General features: G+C 38.7%; 1 protein-coding gene across 1 annotated transcript in view; it reads right to left on the bottom strand.

Moving 5' to 3' along the window:
- Positions 1-14921, bottom strand: part of frem2b (FRAS1 related extracellular matrix 2b) — a 49758-nt gene extending 34837 nt beyond the window's left edge. Inside the window, exons 1-2 of the mRNA XM_041993832.1 lie at positions 9911-14921; positions 8712-8801 (exon numbers count right to left, since the gene is read on the bottom strand). Of these exons, the coding sequence (XP_041849766.1) occupies positions 8712-8801; positions 9911-14921 (5101 nt within the window). The remainder of the gene's footprint in view (positions 1-8711; positions 8802-9910) is intronic.
- Positions 14922-15168: the final 247 nt, after the last annotated feature.

Raw genomic sequence — 15168 nt, forward strand, 5'->3', positions numbered from 1 at the left:
GAAAACAAGTATTTTTTATGTTTCTATAAATGCTGGGAGGCAGAAATATAACTTAATATAGAAAGAGTTAAATTACTTTGCTCACACATACATTATGCAAAAGCTTTTGGAAAATTACAGAACATTTTGCACCAAATACAAAGTAAGATAAAATTTGAATTGTGGCTCAAGCACCTAACATAACAATGGACACCACACCAGGGAACAGAGTCTAACAAAAATATAAATTACATTTACAGGCCACATGATAGTACCACTTTTAGAGACTGCAACTGGATATCATCTTTTTTAGCCCCTCTTTAAAAGTTTACTTTTCAGAGGTACTTACAAAGTACTAGATAGATAATGTGCCTGAAAACCAGAACCTTCTCTGATTTTGGACAACCACACAGTTTGAGGGAGTCTTTTATTTTTAGAAATGTAGAGATGTGAAATATGTACTTTACATCCGAGCATGCACTACACACTTCAAAATAATATCTATTCATATGCAAATGAAGCTGTCGACAAGCAGGGCCCACCATTTTAGCACTCACAACTTGTCAGCACAAGCAGCATTTGGAGAGTGAAAAGCACATCAGCACATTCATGCCATCGGTACAAACGACAGGAAGCAGACGTAAGTTTTACCCGCACCAGTACTGGGACCAACACTACTTCCATCTTTCATCTCCTCAGACTGCTCTTCCCTCCCATTTCTCAACAAGATGACTCCTTATATCCTATCTATCAGACCACACTCATGGAAAGGTAGTGCAGAGTGGAATCCTGATCCACAAACAGAATTCCCAAGGGGTTTCATCAGCACCTTTTATGGCAATCTCAAGATGTACACTCCTACCTTGTCTGAAAATGAAAACTTTCTCAGGAGAGTTTGTATACAGTTTGTTGCAGCAACTTAAATTCACCATACTATTGCATTTTTTCAATATACTGAAAATCAGTTAATTTGAAATTCAAAGAGGCTGGTGTTTACCAGGTCTGCTTTATATAACTGTAATCAAAAGAGTCAACAGCTTGAAATCAAAGACAGAACAGTTAGCAATTAACTGCAGTTGGTGTCTAGCTTCTTGATGGTACATTTTAGCAGTGCCAGCATCATCTCTCATTTTGGGAAGAGGCAGATGGCCCCATTGAAGTGCATCCTCTGAGTGTGCAACAGTGAGTGTAGCTATTAATGCACACAGAAAGACATACACTAATGTGGGTTTCAATATCTAAACTCAGGCTCATCTTGATAGAGTTGTGACAATACAGCCTTTAGCCACGTTTCCATTGAGCGGTTCGGTTCGGGCCGGTACGCTATTTTGTGTGTTTCCATTATAAAATGGGTCCATACAACTGAACCATACCGTATCATCTATGGACCCCTTTCAGTTGTACGTCCATAGGAAAAAAATGATGGTACTGTTAAGGTGGAGCTACTGGCACAGAAACAACGCTGCTGTTCAGTTCGTGGTTCAGTTGCACGTTGTGCTAGCATGAAAAAAAAGATGTCTGCAACCTCTATCAAAACATTTTATCAAATTATCTCAGAGGTTCCCAAGCTTCTGCAGAGCCTCCTTTTCATCAACAATAATAATGTCAACCCCCCCCCACGCTACTTTATATGAGGTGAGGTGAGCATTTGATGAGACAGATGCTGCGTAAAAAAACAAAACTCTGCTGTTGTGACAGTAGTTCATTTCTAGGTACTTTAGTTCTTAACTGGCTTTTCCTTCTCTTCAGGAAGAGAAGTCTGCAAGTAGCATCATACTACTTTATAGTATGTATGTAATAGTATGAAGACAGGGATATTGTTCAAAATAATACTTGCTATATATTTGTGGTTGTTGAAAAGTCTGTTGTTGATTCATTAGAGATGCATCGATACCAGTATCAGGAATCAGTCCGTGCTCTTACTCAGTATTCATAAAAAAGTTCTGATACAACAGAACCCGTTGCCAATGAGAAACAAACAAACAAACAAACAAACAAACAAACAAACAAACAAACAAAAAAAACTAAGGCTTACTAAATTACTTAAAAGCAATGCGTTACTGTTAAAAGTAACTTTTTAGTTACTTTTGTAAAAGAACATTCTTAAAGGTTCTCATAATATTCTTATTACTTAATTACAATGTTGCACAAAATAAAATACAAACTCAAACACAAAGCAATTTTTAACACTAATTTATTTAAGTCAGGTCAGCAGGTTTTAAAAATAAATATACAGAAATAAAAAGTTATGTAACAGCTGCTCAAAAATTTAATCTATGCTGCATCTTGAGTCCTCCAATCTTTCTCCTACTCTTTATTATACAGTATTTTTTTTTTTTTACATATTTACATATTTCCTTAGTTATTCAAGGCATTGTCAGTCTGTCAAGTGAAGTGTGTGTGTGTGTGTGTGTGTGTGTTTTTACTTTTCACAAAGTAAAAACCTGTTCACAGGTTTTTACTTTGTGAACAGCTGTGAGAAAATCAGGAGGGGATTAAAATCTTAATTTGGCATCATCTTAGCGAGAGAAGCTGATTTAAGGCATGTAGGTTTTTTATCACAGCAGTGAACCAAATCCACCAAAAACCACTTTATCCTCCTTATTTATTCCAATACTAATGAAACCTTACATTTAGAATTTTTATCATCGCGTGACCATAAAGAAAGTTATTACGGGTGCTATTTTAAAAATACGAAATTTGCCATTATCTGCGCAAGAAAAGGTTATTTTGGACAAACAGGTGCCTTGTTAACATAATCCACCAAAACACAATTTATCCTCCTTATTTATAAAGATTCTGACATTAGCTGCCATCAATGCCATCATAACTCTGGGGTGACCTGAGGAGTGGGCCCCCCCACTGAATTATCGAATACATTCTGCTGCTATATGTGCATTTGGTCCATGCATAAATCAGGTTTTTGAGAACTGAAATAGTGGGGACCAGGTCTATAAAGTATGCCAAAAACTTCAACCGAGAAGCTTTTAAGTCCTGGAAAAATCTTCTGCTAGACTGATATCCTGAGGCATTTATGACGACACATATTATCATCCACAGGACAAGCCTGGGCCTGGGGTTTCTATACTTTCGGGAATTTGCCTTTGCTTTGTTAGTTTTAGTTCTATACACTTCCTTTGTCAGCAAGACAGAGAAAAGAATCATCAACCAGGGTTGCCCCTTTTTTTAAAGGGAAAATGAGGGCAAAGTATACCCCCAGTAAAAGGAAAAACTCCTGCAGTTACTATATCAATTCATACTAATACAATCAAATGTTTGTAGAATTAGCTAATCACCATTCATATCTAAATGTTTGATCCCCTTTGCCTTGGCTGCAGCTTCCTTTACGTTTGGCTTGTCCCTGCAGCACTTTCCTGACGAGTTCCACTTAACCTCTACTCTTGGTATTCCCATATTCAAGTAAAATACATTTCAGCTATAATTTACAATGCTGTGTGTGTGTGTGTGTGTGTGTGCTACTGCAGCATAAAAAAGAAAATATTGCAATTATAGATTCAATGAAGACTAGTGAGAAAAATTAAAAGCGAAAGCCAGTTATGTAAGGGACTGGGAAAAGACACAAATCACTTTCCAATTAAAATGATTAGTGTAAATCCTCTTTTTCATTCAGTTTCATCGCCACAGTAAAGCAACTGTTTCCCAGGAAAAGTTCTATAATCAAGTCCCAGATGTTTTATCACATATTTCTTCATAGCAATAAAATGACTGTACCTTTTTTTTATTGGCTGCAGCACAGGTGGACTGTGAAGAAACCTAAACACCCTAAAATCCTCTTAAAACAAAACAATTGGACCAGCTATGTAATTTTCTGAAGTTTACAACATACGTTTTGCATGTACTTCATGACTCACAATACATAGGTTCCAAGGACAGAGGGATGTTATAGCCTCCCCATCCCTAAAGTAAAGGGCGGACAGTTTCATTAATAACAGGGTAAAAACACACTGAAAAATAAAACTGCAGAGTCATCACCTGAGCTGTGATGGGGATATTATAGTATACACCAACCTCACAATTGCATGTGAGCGCATGTTCTTACTTTTACTGTACTCTAGCACGCTATGGCGAGTAAGTTAATCCCTCAAAACCTAAAATTAAACAGGAGGGGCAATGGAGTAAACATTCAGTGATTAAGCACCAATAACATGGAAGATGCTGACAACCGTCCTATCGAATGTTACTGCAGGCCAAAATGGTTTGAAGGATTTATTAGCGCAAGGTACTCACAGTGACCTCAACTTATCTTGTTACATGAAGCAGAAATAACAAAAAAAACATAGTTATTGAGGTGGGCTCTGCTGCCGTGCAATGAAGAGGAGAAATTCCTCACAGTTTTAAAAAGAGAAAAAATGTTCCAGTCAGGAACTTGCTCTATTCTGTATTTTGCAGAATCATTTCACCAGAAATTAGAATTATTGACTTGTGCAGTGTATGATTCTTATATTGAGGAAATGCTTTCAGACAAATGTAAAACAGAGAGAAACCTTTTGTTTAACCTTCAGAGGTAGAATATTTTCTAGAATTAAGGAACTGATAATCTTTTTAAGTCTTTTTGTAACTCAGTAAAAGTAAAAGAAATAAGGTGGAAGTAAGTGCCTGGAATGAAAAACACAGCAGTTTTGTCTCCTGTTGACAACATCCGTAATGCTGACTGACTGGCTGGAGGCAGACAGGGATTCAGTTCTATAAACAACTACCTGGGAATGCCAGGGCTTGTGTGTGCTCAGGTAAGCTCACCTGAATGCACTCGAATCCCCAGGAGACAAGGGGAGTGCTGGAGTCCGCCAAACACACCAATTAACTGATTTAGAACAACAAGAGCAGTCTCATCCCTATCACCAAAACACATGCAGACACACAAGCACACACACAAAAAATCCCCCAAAAACAGATACAATTCTTGTTCTACACAAGACATTTTCTATGTTCTAAGTAATTAAACAAACTTCTGACCCACACCTCTGTTAGTGACTTCAATCCCCAAGTGTTTCTCCAAAACAGTTAACTGACACCCAGCAATTAGTAAGTGCAATTTTAGTTTACTGTGATACTTCATTCAAGGCTTTGACAAGCTAGACACATATTGAGACATGCCAGCAGTCCTGAGTAATAAGCTCTGTCACCTCTGTTTTGGGAAGATCACCTTAAATGCAGCTTAAAAGACACACTGTTAGTTTCTGAAATGAAAAGGAAACTAGGTACATAAGAAAATGGCACAAATGGCACCGTTCACGAATATTATGACCGTTAAAAATAACAGTCTATTGTTTTAAGTATATTCAATATATGTTTTATTTCTATGTCCTAATAGAATTAACAGCAGTAGGGTTCAGTCACCATTAATCATTAATCAAGTAATTTGGGAGACAGCATTATTAGCTAGAAGCTATTTATTTTGAAAGGCAAAAGAAAATTAATAGAATTTATGCAGACTTTATAATACCTATTTAAATAAAAAGTCTCCGGGACCAACGATTTGCAAACTGTAATGGTCAAGAAGCTTTACCAGTCCTACAAGTTTTTAGATGTCTGCTATGATTAAGAGTGTTTTTGGTGTCAGATGTTTCTCACTTAGACCACACAGTTTTGTCATAGCAGCAGGAATCTCATTCTATATCTTTTTTGTTTTGTGCAGATTTCCAGTTAAGATTTCATACAGCTGACAAGGAACACATTTTGTAAAAAAACTGGAATAAAAGAAGACAGAGACAGCATACACACACAGGAATGGACTATCAGAAAATCTTAAATTTGTGTGGCGTTTTTGTTATTTCTGTTTTTCAATTTTCTGTTCATTTAAAAAGATAAAAAAAATTATACAGACAAATACACACAACATACATAGACATAGACATACATAAACATAGAAATATAACAACACACACCTGATCCTAGTATCTCTTTCACACCCACTCTCACACACAAAGCACATGTACAACCCCACCCCCACTCTTAACAAACATGACCTCCACAAGAAAGATAGGAAAAGATAAGATAAGTTAAGATAGATAGATAGATAGATAGATAGATAGATAGATTAGGACACGTTTGCATGAAATTCATGAACAGGAAAAATACAGAGGCATATACAACTACACTGGCAGAACACACAGAACACCAAGGACCAGTATTACCAAGGTCCCATACCTACTTTCAGTGTTTTTTTCATTTTTTATTTTCTATTATTCTTTTATTAGGTTGTGTATTCAGCTGTATTTGTTTGTCTGTCTCTGTTAGCAACATAACTCAAACAGTTATGGACAGATTTTGATTAAATTATCAGGAAATCTCAGAAATGGAATAAGGAACACGTGATTAGATCGTGCGGGTGATCCGGATCACTGCCTGGATCCAGGGACATTTCTTTTAAGGATTCTTTACTATTTTTTACTACTACTTTTGCCATTAGCTTCTAACTCCAATCATTGGTTAAAATAAATAAATAAATATTACAAGGCTCTGCACTCTTCTAGTCCTTTTAGACTACACTTCATTTATTATTCCAGATATGATCTAACATGAATTTTATACTACAACATTAAAGAGATTTATCTTCCAAGGTGATACAAGATCACTTTATTAATGCAAATAGTGTTTGTTGGTTCACTGAGCCTTAAGTACACCAACAGTCTTGCTTTGTGACAGCATTTTCCAGTGTTAGGGCAGCATGAGTCACTTTTGGATAATTCATAAAGTGCTTTAGTGACTACACTGCATTTTGGACCAATATTTAATTGATGTATAACTGAAAGCACACTGTCCTAAGTGTTTTGCAGTGTTGAAACTATTGTACAAAAAAGTGATAACAATAAATAACAAGAAAGAATCTGTAAAAAAAAAAAAGAAAGAATTAGTATCTTGAACTGAGGAGATGAAATGAACACTGGACAAACTGGTGTTCTACAGAAATAACAAAATCACATCTTTGAGTAGAGATAACCAATATCCGACAACTTGCTGGAGGTATTTGTATAAACACGTTTACAAAAACCACTATCCTAACAGACAGGCAAAAAAAAGAAATTCTGGCACATCAGCAGTCAGCAGACATACACACACTGAAAGGTGCACTTAAAACAGCTCACACTTTCACAGTTCATCACATCTGTTGAAACAAACTCCTGGAACACCACTAAAAAGCTGCAACATGAATGGCAACTTTTTACAACAAAAGCATTGCAAAGTATAGCTGGTAATTTTTGTTCCAGTGAAATGGGAACAAGAATGCTTTCCATTGCCTAAAATGATATAGTGTAGCTGTATGCCATGTACACAATTCAGCTCCTCTACAACATGACTGTTTAAAGAGCTGCAGGCTCTTTCTGGGGACTCAGACAGCCACCAGCATAGCTTATATAAATGTTCATTGCCTGCCTCATAAGCTGCAGTGCAGTATGTGATGGCTCATCGTGGAATGGCCTTCCATCTATTAATCAATCTGATAAGCCATTTAAGTTAAACTATAAAGCACAAATCCCATGTCAAAGGATAACATTTTAAAAGAAGATCATTGTGTGTCACAGTGAGCCCATACCTGCTATTGAGGGAAAAATAAGACAGATGCTATTTTGAGTTTCTCATGAAGTCTAAAAGTAACTTAAAAGATTGCACTGAATGATGAGAAAGTGAATTTAATTCTAAGTTCTGGAAATACAAATTACCAGAGTGGGATTTAGGTATGTCATCAAGAGAGTGACAAAGAGGGGAGAAAAGCCCACATAGATCCATAACAAATAAACCAAGCGAGGTAATAATAGAGGGGCTGATGGAAATTCACTCAGCAACAAAGGCGCTCTGCATGCACTCAACACTAACACCAGCTCAGGTGAATGAGAGTAACACAGAGCCAGCTTCTGCTCTTCAGTCATCAGTCATTAGCAGCCCATATACCTGTTGGCACTGATTTCAACCAAAGTAATGCATTTAGCCTGAAAAATAGGAAATGACAAAATGGATATGAGGCCACTGAGATAGTTGTGGGAAAAGAGGGCCCCCATTAGAGTAGTTCTTTGTACTCACTCATCACAGCTGAAGGGTACTAGAAAGGACACACTGTAAGGCATGCTGCTTCCACTAATCGGCAACATAGACATGATCGCCTCAATCCTTTCATTGAGTCTGACTGATTACAAATCTATGTTAAAGGGGAGTGCCTCGCTAATTGCTCTACTAATTAGTTATTTGGTTAAATCAATAATTACTTTCTTAACATATAATGAGTGAATATGGGTTGGAGCTATACGGTAGGCTTACCTGTAGAGTAATTCGCTGTGAGACTAACATGAAAATTATGAAATGAAACTTTGATATTCCAATCTTTTGTCTGAGCTATTAGTTGAATAGAAATCTGCAGAGCACAGCAAAGACGATACTTATCTACAGTATAAACAGAATTTCTTTCCTTCTAATTTAGTCCATGCCGATTTTCTCGTTTGCGCTGAAATGAGATACAGCATGAAACTACTGTTTTGGAAATCTGTCCAATTTTAGCACACGCCTTTTACATGCTAATTATGTTTAATAAGGCACTTTGTGATATGCATGTAAGCCGTTTGAGAAATCTGAGATTGTTAATGTGCAAAGTAAAAGACTGTAACAAATTAAAATCTATCAGCCTCATAAATCAGCATATCTACAACTCATTGCAAACTTCACCGTTATCACATAAAATAACTTCAGGAGAGGATGTTGAAATATAAAAAAAAACTTACCACTGTCCTCAATGGAGAAATGAAAGATGTCACTTGTGGCCCTCTCACCATCCCTCAGAACATAGCATATGCTCATATCATCAATTTCAGCTGAAAAGAAAGAAGGATTTGCATGAATAACTAAATTTATCCTACTAACAAACATGACATGGATTATTTAAGTAAAACAATAATAGTTTCTTGCCAGAATGTGTGTCAGAGATAACTCCTAAAGCTTGCTTTATGATGCAGACTAGGGCTGTATGTTGAAATATGCATCCTGATAGTGTCAGGGGATTTTGAAAACCTAAACTTCCTGATAAAGAGGGCTGTATATCTCTTAGACTCCAAAATGAGACTGAACATTAACAAGCGTCTGCTAAACGAATGTAGAATAGAATGGAACAATAGCTTGACTCTTAGGGCTCAATCATTACTACCTTACGTTCTTAAAATATGTGCTGGCAATAAATCACTCTTTTATGGACTGGTGTATTAAAAATTAATAGCTAAAAAATTAAAATTATAAGTAGAGCGTGTCTGTATCTGTTTACTCTTGTGAGGACTCCTGAAATATTTAAAGTCTCTTGGCAAAAGCATTTCACAGTGATTCAGTAAATAAATGCAGGAAGTACACAGACACTGAGAGAAAACTAATGCTGCTACACTGATATTTACCATTTACCAAAACGCCAGTCTGGTCTGTTTAAAAATGTAACTTCGGCACTATCCTGTGTTGTTTACAAAGCCAGGGATTTGCTTTGAGCCAGACAAACATGTCTATCATTTCTTGACATGTTTAAACCTTCATATTATCTATCATTACATATACAATTATATTGGCTTATGTTTCTCCAGGGACATTTATCTGGTAATATACAAATAATATACAAATCATCAGTTATTTTCCAAAGTCAAAAATACACTTGGCTCTGTTTGAAATATGCAATCCTATGGAGATCTGGTAAACCTGGGGCACAGACATACTTCTCCTAAACTGACACTCTCTTGAGTGAAACCTTAACAAAAACCTTTATGTTAGAAATATTTTTTGCATTAGAAAAGGATTACATATTGCAGTGCAAGAAAATCTAAAGTGAGTTTAAGATTAGCATGAAATACACCTGAGAATGAAAATCTGTCTTTTGTTATCTGGAGGAGTTTGCAAATGTTGAGCAATGTCAAAGATTGCAAAGCAGTTTGAAGAGCAGCTCGCTTACCTTGTGTGAAGCTGGTGATAGTAGCATTTCCTTTGCCGAGGTTTATCAGGTAACCATGTTCCGGGGCTACCGTAATTCCAAAAATCACAGAATCCTGGGGGCTGTCTCTGTCCTCTGCTTTTAGGGTCTTACTTGTGATGACAAACCCCAGGTGACTTGTCTCCAAAACCCGCAATGTTGGGGCACCTTTGTTCACCACAATCTGTGGTACCCCATTATCCACAGACAGAACAGAAATCTTCATCACTTGGGGCTTTCGAGTCTCAAACACTGTGTCAGGGAAAACATAGAAGTCTGTGTGGGTGCCATCAGTGACAGTGAAGGAGAAACTGTCCTCTGCACTCTCTGTGCCATCGTGTTTGTAGCTGATTAAGTTCTCATTAAGGTCCTGTTTCGTAAAAGAGGTGACAGGCTGGGTGTTATTAAAGAGCAGGCGTCCATGAACTGGAATTTGAGTAACTGTGAATTTTAAAAAGGGGTCAACAGTGTCTCTGTCTTCAACTGTTAGCTCGAAAGGTGTGATGAGTTTGTTTTCTCCCTCAGTCACCACCAGGCTGTGTATTGTCACTACAGGCTTTTTATTGTCCACATCAGCAATGGATATGCGGAAAGTGCGGAAGACTGGGTTGTAGCCGTCAGTCACTTCAAATTCAAAGCTATCCATTTTCACCTCATCGTCAGCAGTATGGATGTAAAAAATTTTATTACCAGCCAGCTGAAGCTGCGTAAAGGATGAGATGGGCATCCCAGGGGTGTCTGTGCATTCCAGATGTCCTCTCATTGGAGCACGGGTGATTGTGAAAACTAAGTGTTCATCTGGGCTGTTAAGGTCACTAGTACTGAGAAGATCAGTTGTCAAAGTAACTCTTCCACCCTCTTTAAGAGATACACCTTTGCTAATCACATCAGGGAAAACCATGTCAATGCCACCAATTGTAACATAGAAATATCTGTCAATTAAAGGGTTGATGCCGTCTGTCACATCAAATTTAATGAGGTCTCGAACTCCCTCTTGACCATTATGAGTGTACACAATCAAACCCTGATCTACCTCACTCTGAGTAAAATTCATCCCAACAGTGATATTTTGAAATGTCCCAAATGGCATTATTCTTTGCAAATATCCCTGACCAGGTCCATATTTAATTATGTAAGTTAGTGTGCTATCCTCAGAATCCACATCAGTAGCTTTTAAAACATTGCTGTTAATTGTCTTAACATCACCTATCTCAATTTCAAGGCCATCGTTGATAGCCATCCTCGGGGTTTCATCATCCACAGGGATAATCATAACTATCACAGTTTTCTCTACACTGAACTTTCCATCTGTGAGAAGAATGTCAAAGCTGTCCTCTGTGGTTTCTGAGTCGTCGTGCTCATACACTATACTGGAGGCCTCCCTGATCTGATCCAAGGTGAAGTTAGACACAGGGAGAGTGCCAGTAGTGAGCTGATTGAGAATAAATCCGTGTCTGGGGGGTTTGATAATGAAGAATGCGAGGTGATCAGAAGGGAGATCTGCATCAGCTCCATTCAAAATAGGAGTATCAATAACTATGTTCATGCCCTCCATAACTACAAACTCTCTTATGTAAATCTCTGGCTTTTCATCATTAGTGGGGATTATGGAGATGGGAAAAAAGTGCCTTTCAGAGAAATTGATGCCATCAGAGCATCTGAAGGTAAACCTGTCCTCCACTGGCTCGACTCCTTTGTGAATGCTTTGAACATAGTAAATGTGATTCTGTCTGATGTCCTTGATGGTGAAAGCACTAATAGCTGTTCCGGACCTAGATTTTTCTGAACCTGGAGCAGGAGAGATATTTTCCACATAACCTGAAGTTGGCTGTACAATAATCGTACAAAGGAGATCATCACTGGGGGTGTCAACATCATCAGCGCTTATGTGAAGAATCTGAATGACATTCTTCTCTCCTTCAGTAACAGTGAACTGTGGCCCCACAAAGACCTCTGGAGCCTGGCTGTCCAGAGGAAGAATCGTTACATGCACTCTCACACCTGTGATTTTATTTCCTCCTACAGTCCACTCATCAGACATATCTGTCAAAGTGAGATTGAAATAGTCCTCCTTTGTGTTCAAGCCAATCTCCCCACTGGTATGAGCATAGACCACAAAGCCGTTAATGATATCAGCTTGAGTGAATGTGCTTGATGGAACCCCTTTCACCAGGATTTCACCAAATGATGGCTTGTCCTCAACAATAAAGGTCAAACGGAGGTCATCAGTGTCTTCATCTCTTCCCTGGATGACATTACTTGTGATTTCTGTGGCTCCATTTTCCAAAACATCTATGTAGGAGCCTATTGTGCCAGCTGGAAGACTAATAGTTGGAGTCTCATCATCAATTGGCTTCACTGTAATCTTTATAGTTATTGGAACAATGTGCACCCCATCACTGACATCTATATGTATTAAATCCACTGTTGATTCATCTCCATTGTGGACATATGAAATCATACCATTTCCAATATCCTCTACACGGAAAGTATCTCCTTTTGTCATGTCAGTGAATGTAAACTGGATCTGACCATGTAGTGGAGGCTGGGTAACAGTGAAGGTAATCTTGTTGCTGTCCGTGTCTGTGTCTAAGGTATCCAGCTCAGCTCTTGTAAGGATATGTCTTCCATGCTCCATCACAGTAAAGCCAGAGTTCGTTATTTGAGGTGGTTTGTTGTCCACAGGCTTTAGAAATATAGTGAAAAATCCTTCTACACTATTTCTGGACACATCCTCCACAGCATACCTAAACTGTAAAACACGTGTGGTAATTCCAAGCTCAAGATCAGGTGGTTTGTAAGCTATTTTGTGGTGGTTAATTTGTGCCTGAGTGAAAGTTGTGACTACTGTGTTTGGATTTTCAGTTAGTACCAGTGCTCCCAACACAACAGGGTTATTCTCATCTGTGTCTGTTGGTGGTTGGATGATTGTGTATTTGAGATCCCGATCCTCCGAGTCTAGGTCAGTGTAACGGAGGAATTTCTTTCGAAAGTGAGTGACCTGATACTCATGTACGGTCATTTGTAAGGTTGTGCCAGGGTACAGCTCAGGAGGGAGGTCATCGATAGGGTGGATTTTGATTATGAATGAACTCTTGCCTGACTGATTTGGTGGGTCGTTGTCATCTTGTACTCTAAACACAAACTGATCCATGACTGTACTGGTGCTGTGGGGCCCTATGTGCTTGTAGAACAGTTTCCCATCAGTAATATCCTGCTGCAACCATTCGGTTACAACTTTCTCATACATTTCATCATCTGTATTAAACTTCCATGTAGATGGGTCCTCTGGTGCCTCAGACTGACGCAGCATAACCTGGCCCACTGTTGACAAGGGAGACTCTAATGTGAATTTTATTGTAGAATCTTCAGAGTCAATATCAGCTGCACTGAGCATAAGTGAGGAGATTGGCATCATTTGGTTTTTGAATAAAACCAAACCAGTGTTTGCATTGATTATAGGAGGCTCGTCATCTGTTGGCACAACAGTGATGGGAAACAGAAACTCCACTTCATTTGTGCCATCTGTCATTTTGAAAATAATATTATCACTATACGTATCGCTACCATCATGCTGATAAATGACTACTCCAGCATCAAGGTCAGCTGGGGTGAAAAATTTCCTCCTTGAGCCCATAGCTGTTAACTCTCCATGCCTCAGTCCATCAATAACAGTAATTTTGACATTATCTAAATTGTCCTCATCACTGATTTCCAGATTCTGTGAACTAGACAAAGGCCTAGACTGACCTTCATACAGTAACTGTCCAGTATTCCTTGTGACCACCGGGGCCAACGTGTTCATGGGCTTAACAACAATCATGAAAGCAAAGGGCTCTGATACAGCCCCCTCTGTGTCCACAACCTCAAACTCAATCTGGAAAATCCTGTCAGTGTCTGAATCCACAGCTGGGGGTTTATATGCGATTTTCAATTCTTTGAGGTCTCCTTGGTAAAATGAGGTTATTGGTAAATTTCTGTCATCCGTGCTGACTATGTAGCCCTCCTCAAAGGACAGAGGGGATGTGATGTTGAAAATTAATTCGTCAGGATTAGATTCCACATCCTCTGCAGCCAACATATCCATGGTTATTGCTGTCATTACAAACTGGTCTACTTCCATCATCATCATAGCAGTAAAGCTGGGCTTAGGGGGAGTATTGTCCTCTCCATCTTTTATTCTCACCAAAATCTGGAAGAACTCCTGCTTGAGCAAATTTCCTTCTTTATCATGCAATTCAACAAGCATAGGAATGTAATCTCTGTTTGGAGACTTCAAAGAAAAAGTGTGCTGATAACGGGTGTTCATTTTAATAAATTCATCACAGTCCAGCATTGTTCCGAGGCTGTCCTCGTCCACAAGTCTTCCATACCTGGGAAGCACGTTACCACTGGAGAGTGAAGCTATTTTGCACTGTTGTGCACTTCTGTCAAAGGTAAATTCTAAAATTCTTCCATCGATGGGATTACTTGTGCCGAGCAATTTATCAACAGTAAGTGGCATATTTTTGGTTAGCACTTCCAGCTGTGTAAAAACAACTTCCACTTCCATCATGAATGGTATTATAATTGTATCCGTTTGGGTGTCATACCTGAGCTGTAACCTCACTCGGTCCCTCGGAGGACTCCTGGAGCCAAAGTGAGAATATTTCACGTCGTTGGGGCCAAATTCACACGAAAACTTTTTCGGCGACAGTCGTCCAGGCCTTTGAGACAAGGGATCATTATCCAAAACTGTTATGCTGCATCTGTCACCGGGTTGAACTTGGATAACCAAATCGTTAATGGGATCAATAAAAGCTGATCTCCCGAAAGGCACACGGATCCCATTATTAGCAACCAATATCGTATCTTCTGAAAGCTCAGACCTCAAGGCGTATGATAATCCATAGCTGTCAAAAACCTGTGCAACTGCATCACCTGTCAGGATAACTGCAAGGAGAATCAAGGCAGTGGTGGTCCCGTGCAGATGCGCGAAAATAATCAAAGCCATTTGTAGAGCGGAACCGAAGCGGAGACCCGTTGAACTTTGTACATACAATCTTATAAACTGCGTACCTTGATTAAAGGTGCAGGAATATAAGATCGGAGTTGGTTAATATCATGCACCTATGAGCACGAAGGTGCACCATTCTCTCACGGCAGTTGTGACTGTTAAGCTCAACTTCTTACTCCTGCTTTGCTGGAGTAAGGAAAGTCACGCCCTCCTATCAGACAATTGGTCAATATATCCGATGGAA

This window comes from Melanotaenia boesemani, chromosome 9 (assembly GCF_017639745.1).
Source record: "Melanotaenia boesemani isolate fMelBoe1 chromosome 9, fMelBoe1.pri, whole genome shotgun sequence".
Lineage (NCBI taxonomy): Eukaryota > Metazoa > Chordata > Actinopteri > Atheriniformes > Melanotaeniidae > Melanotaenia > Melanotaenia boesemani.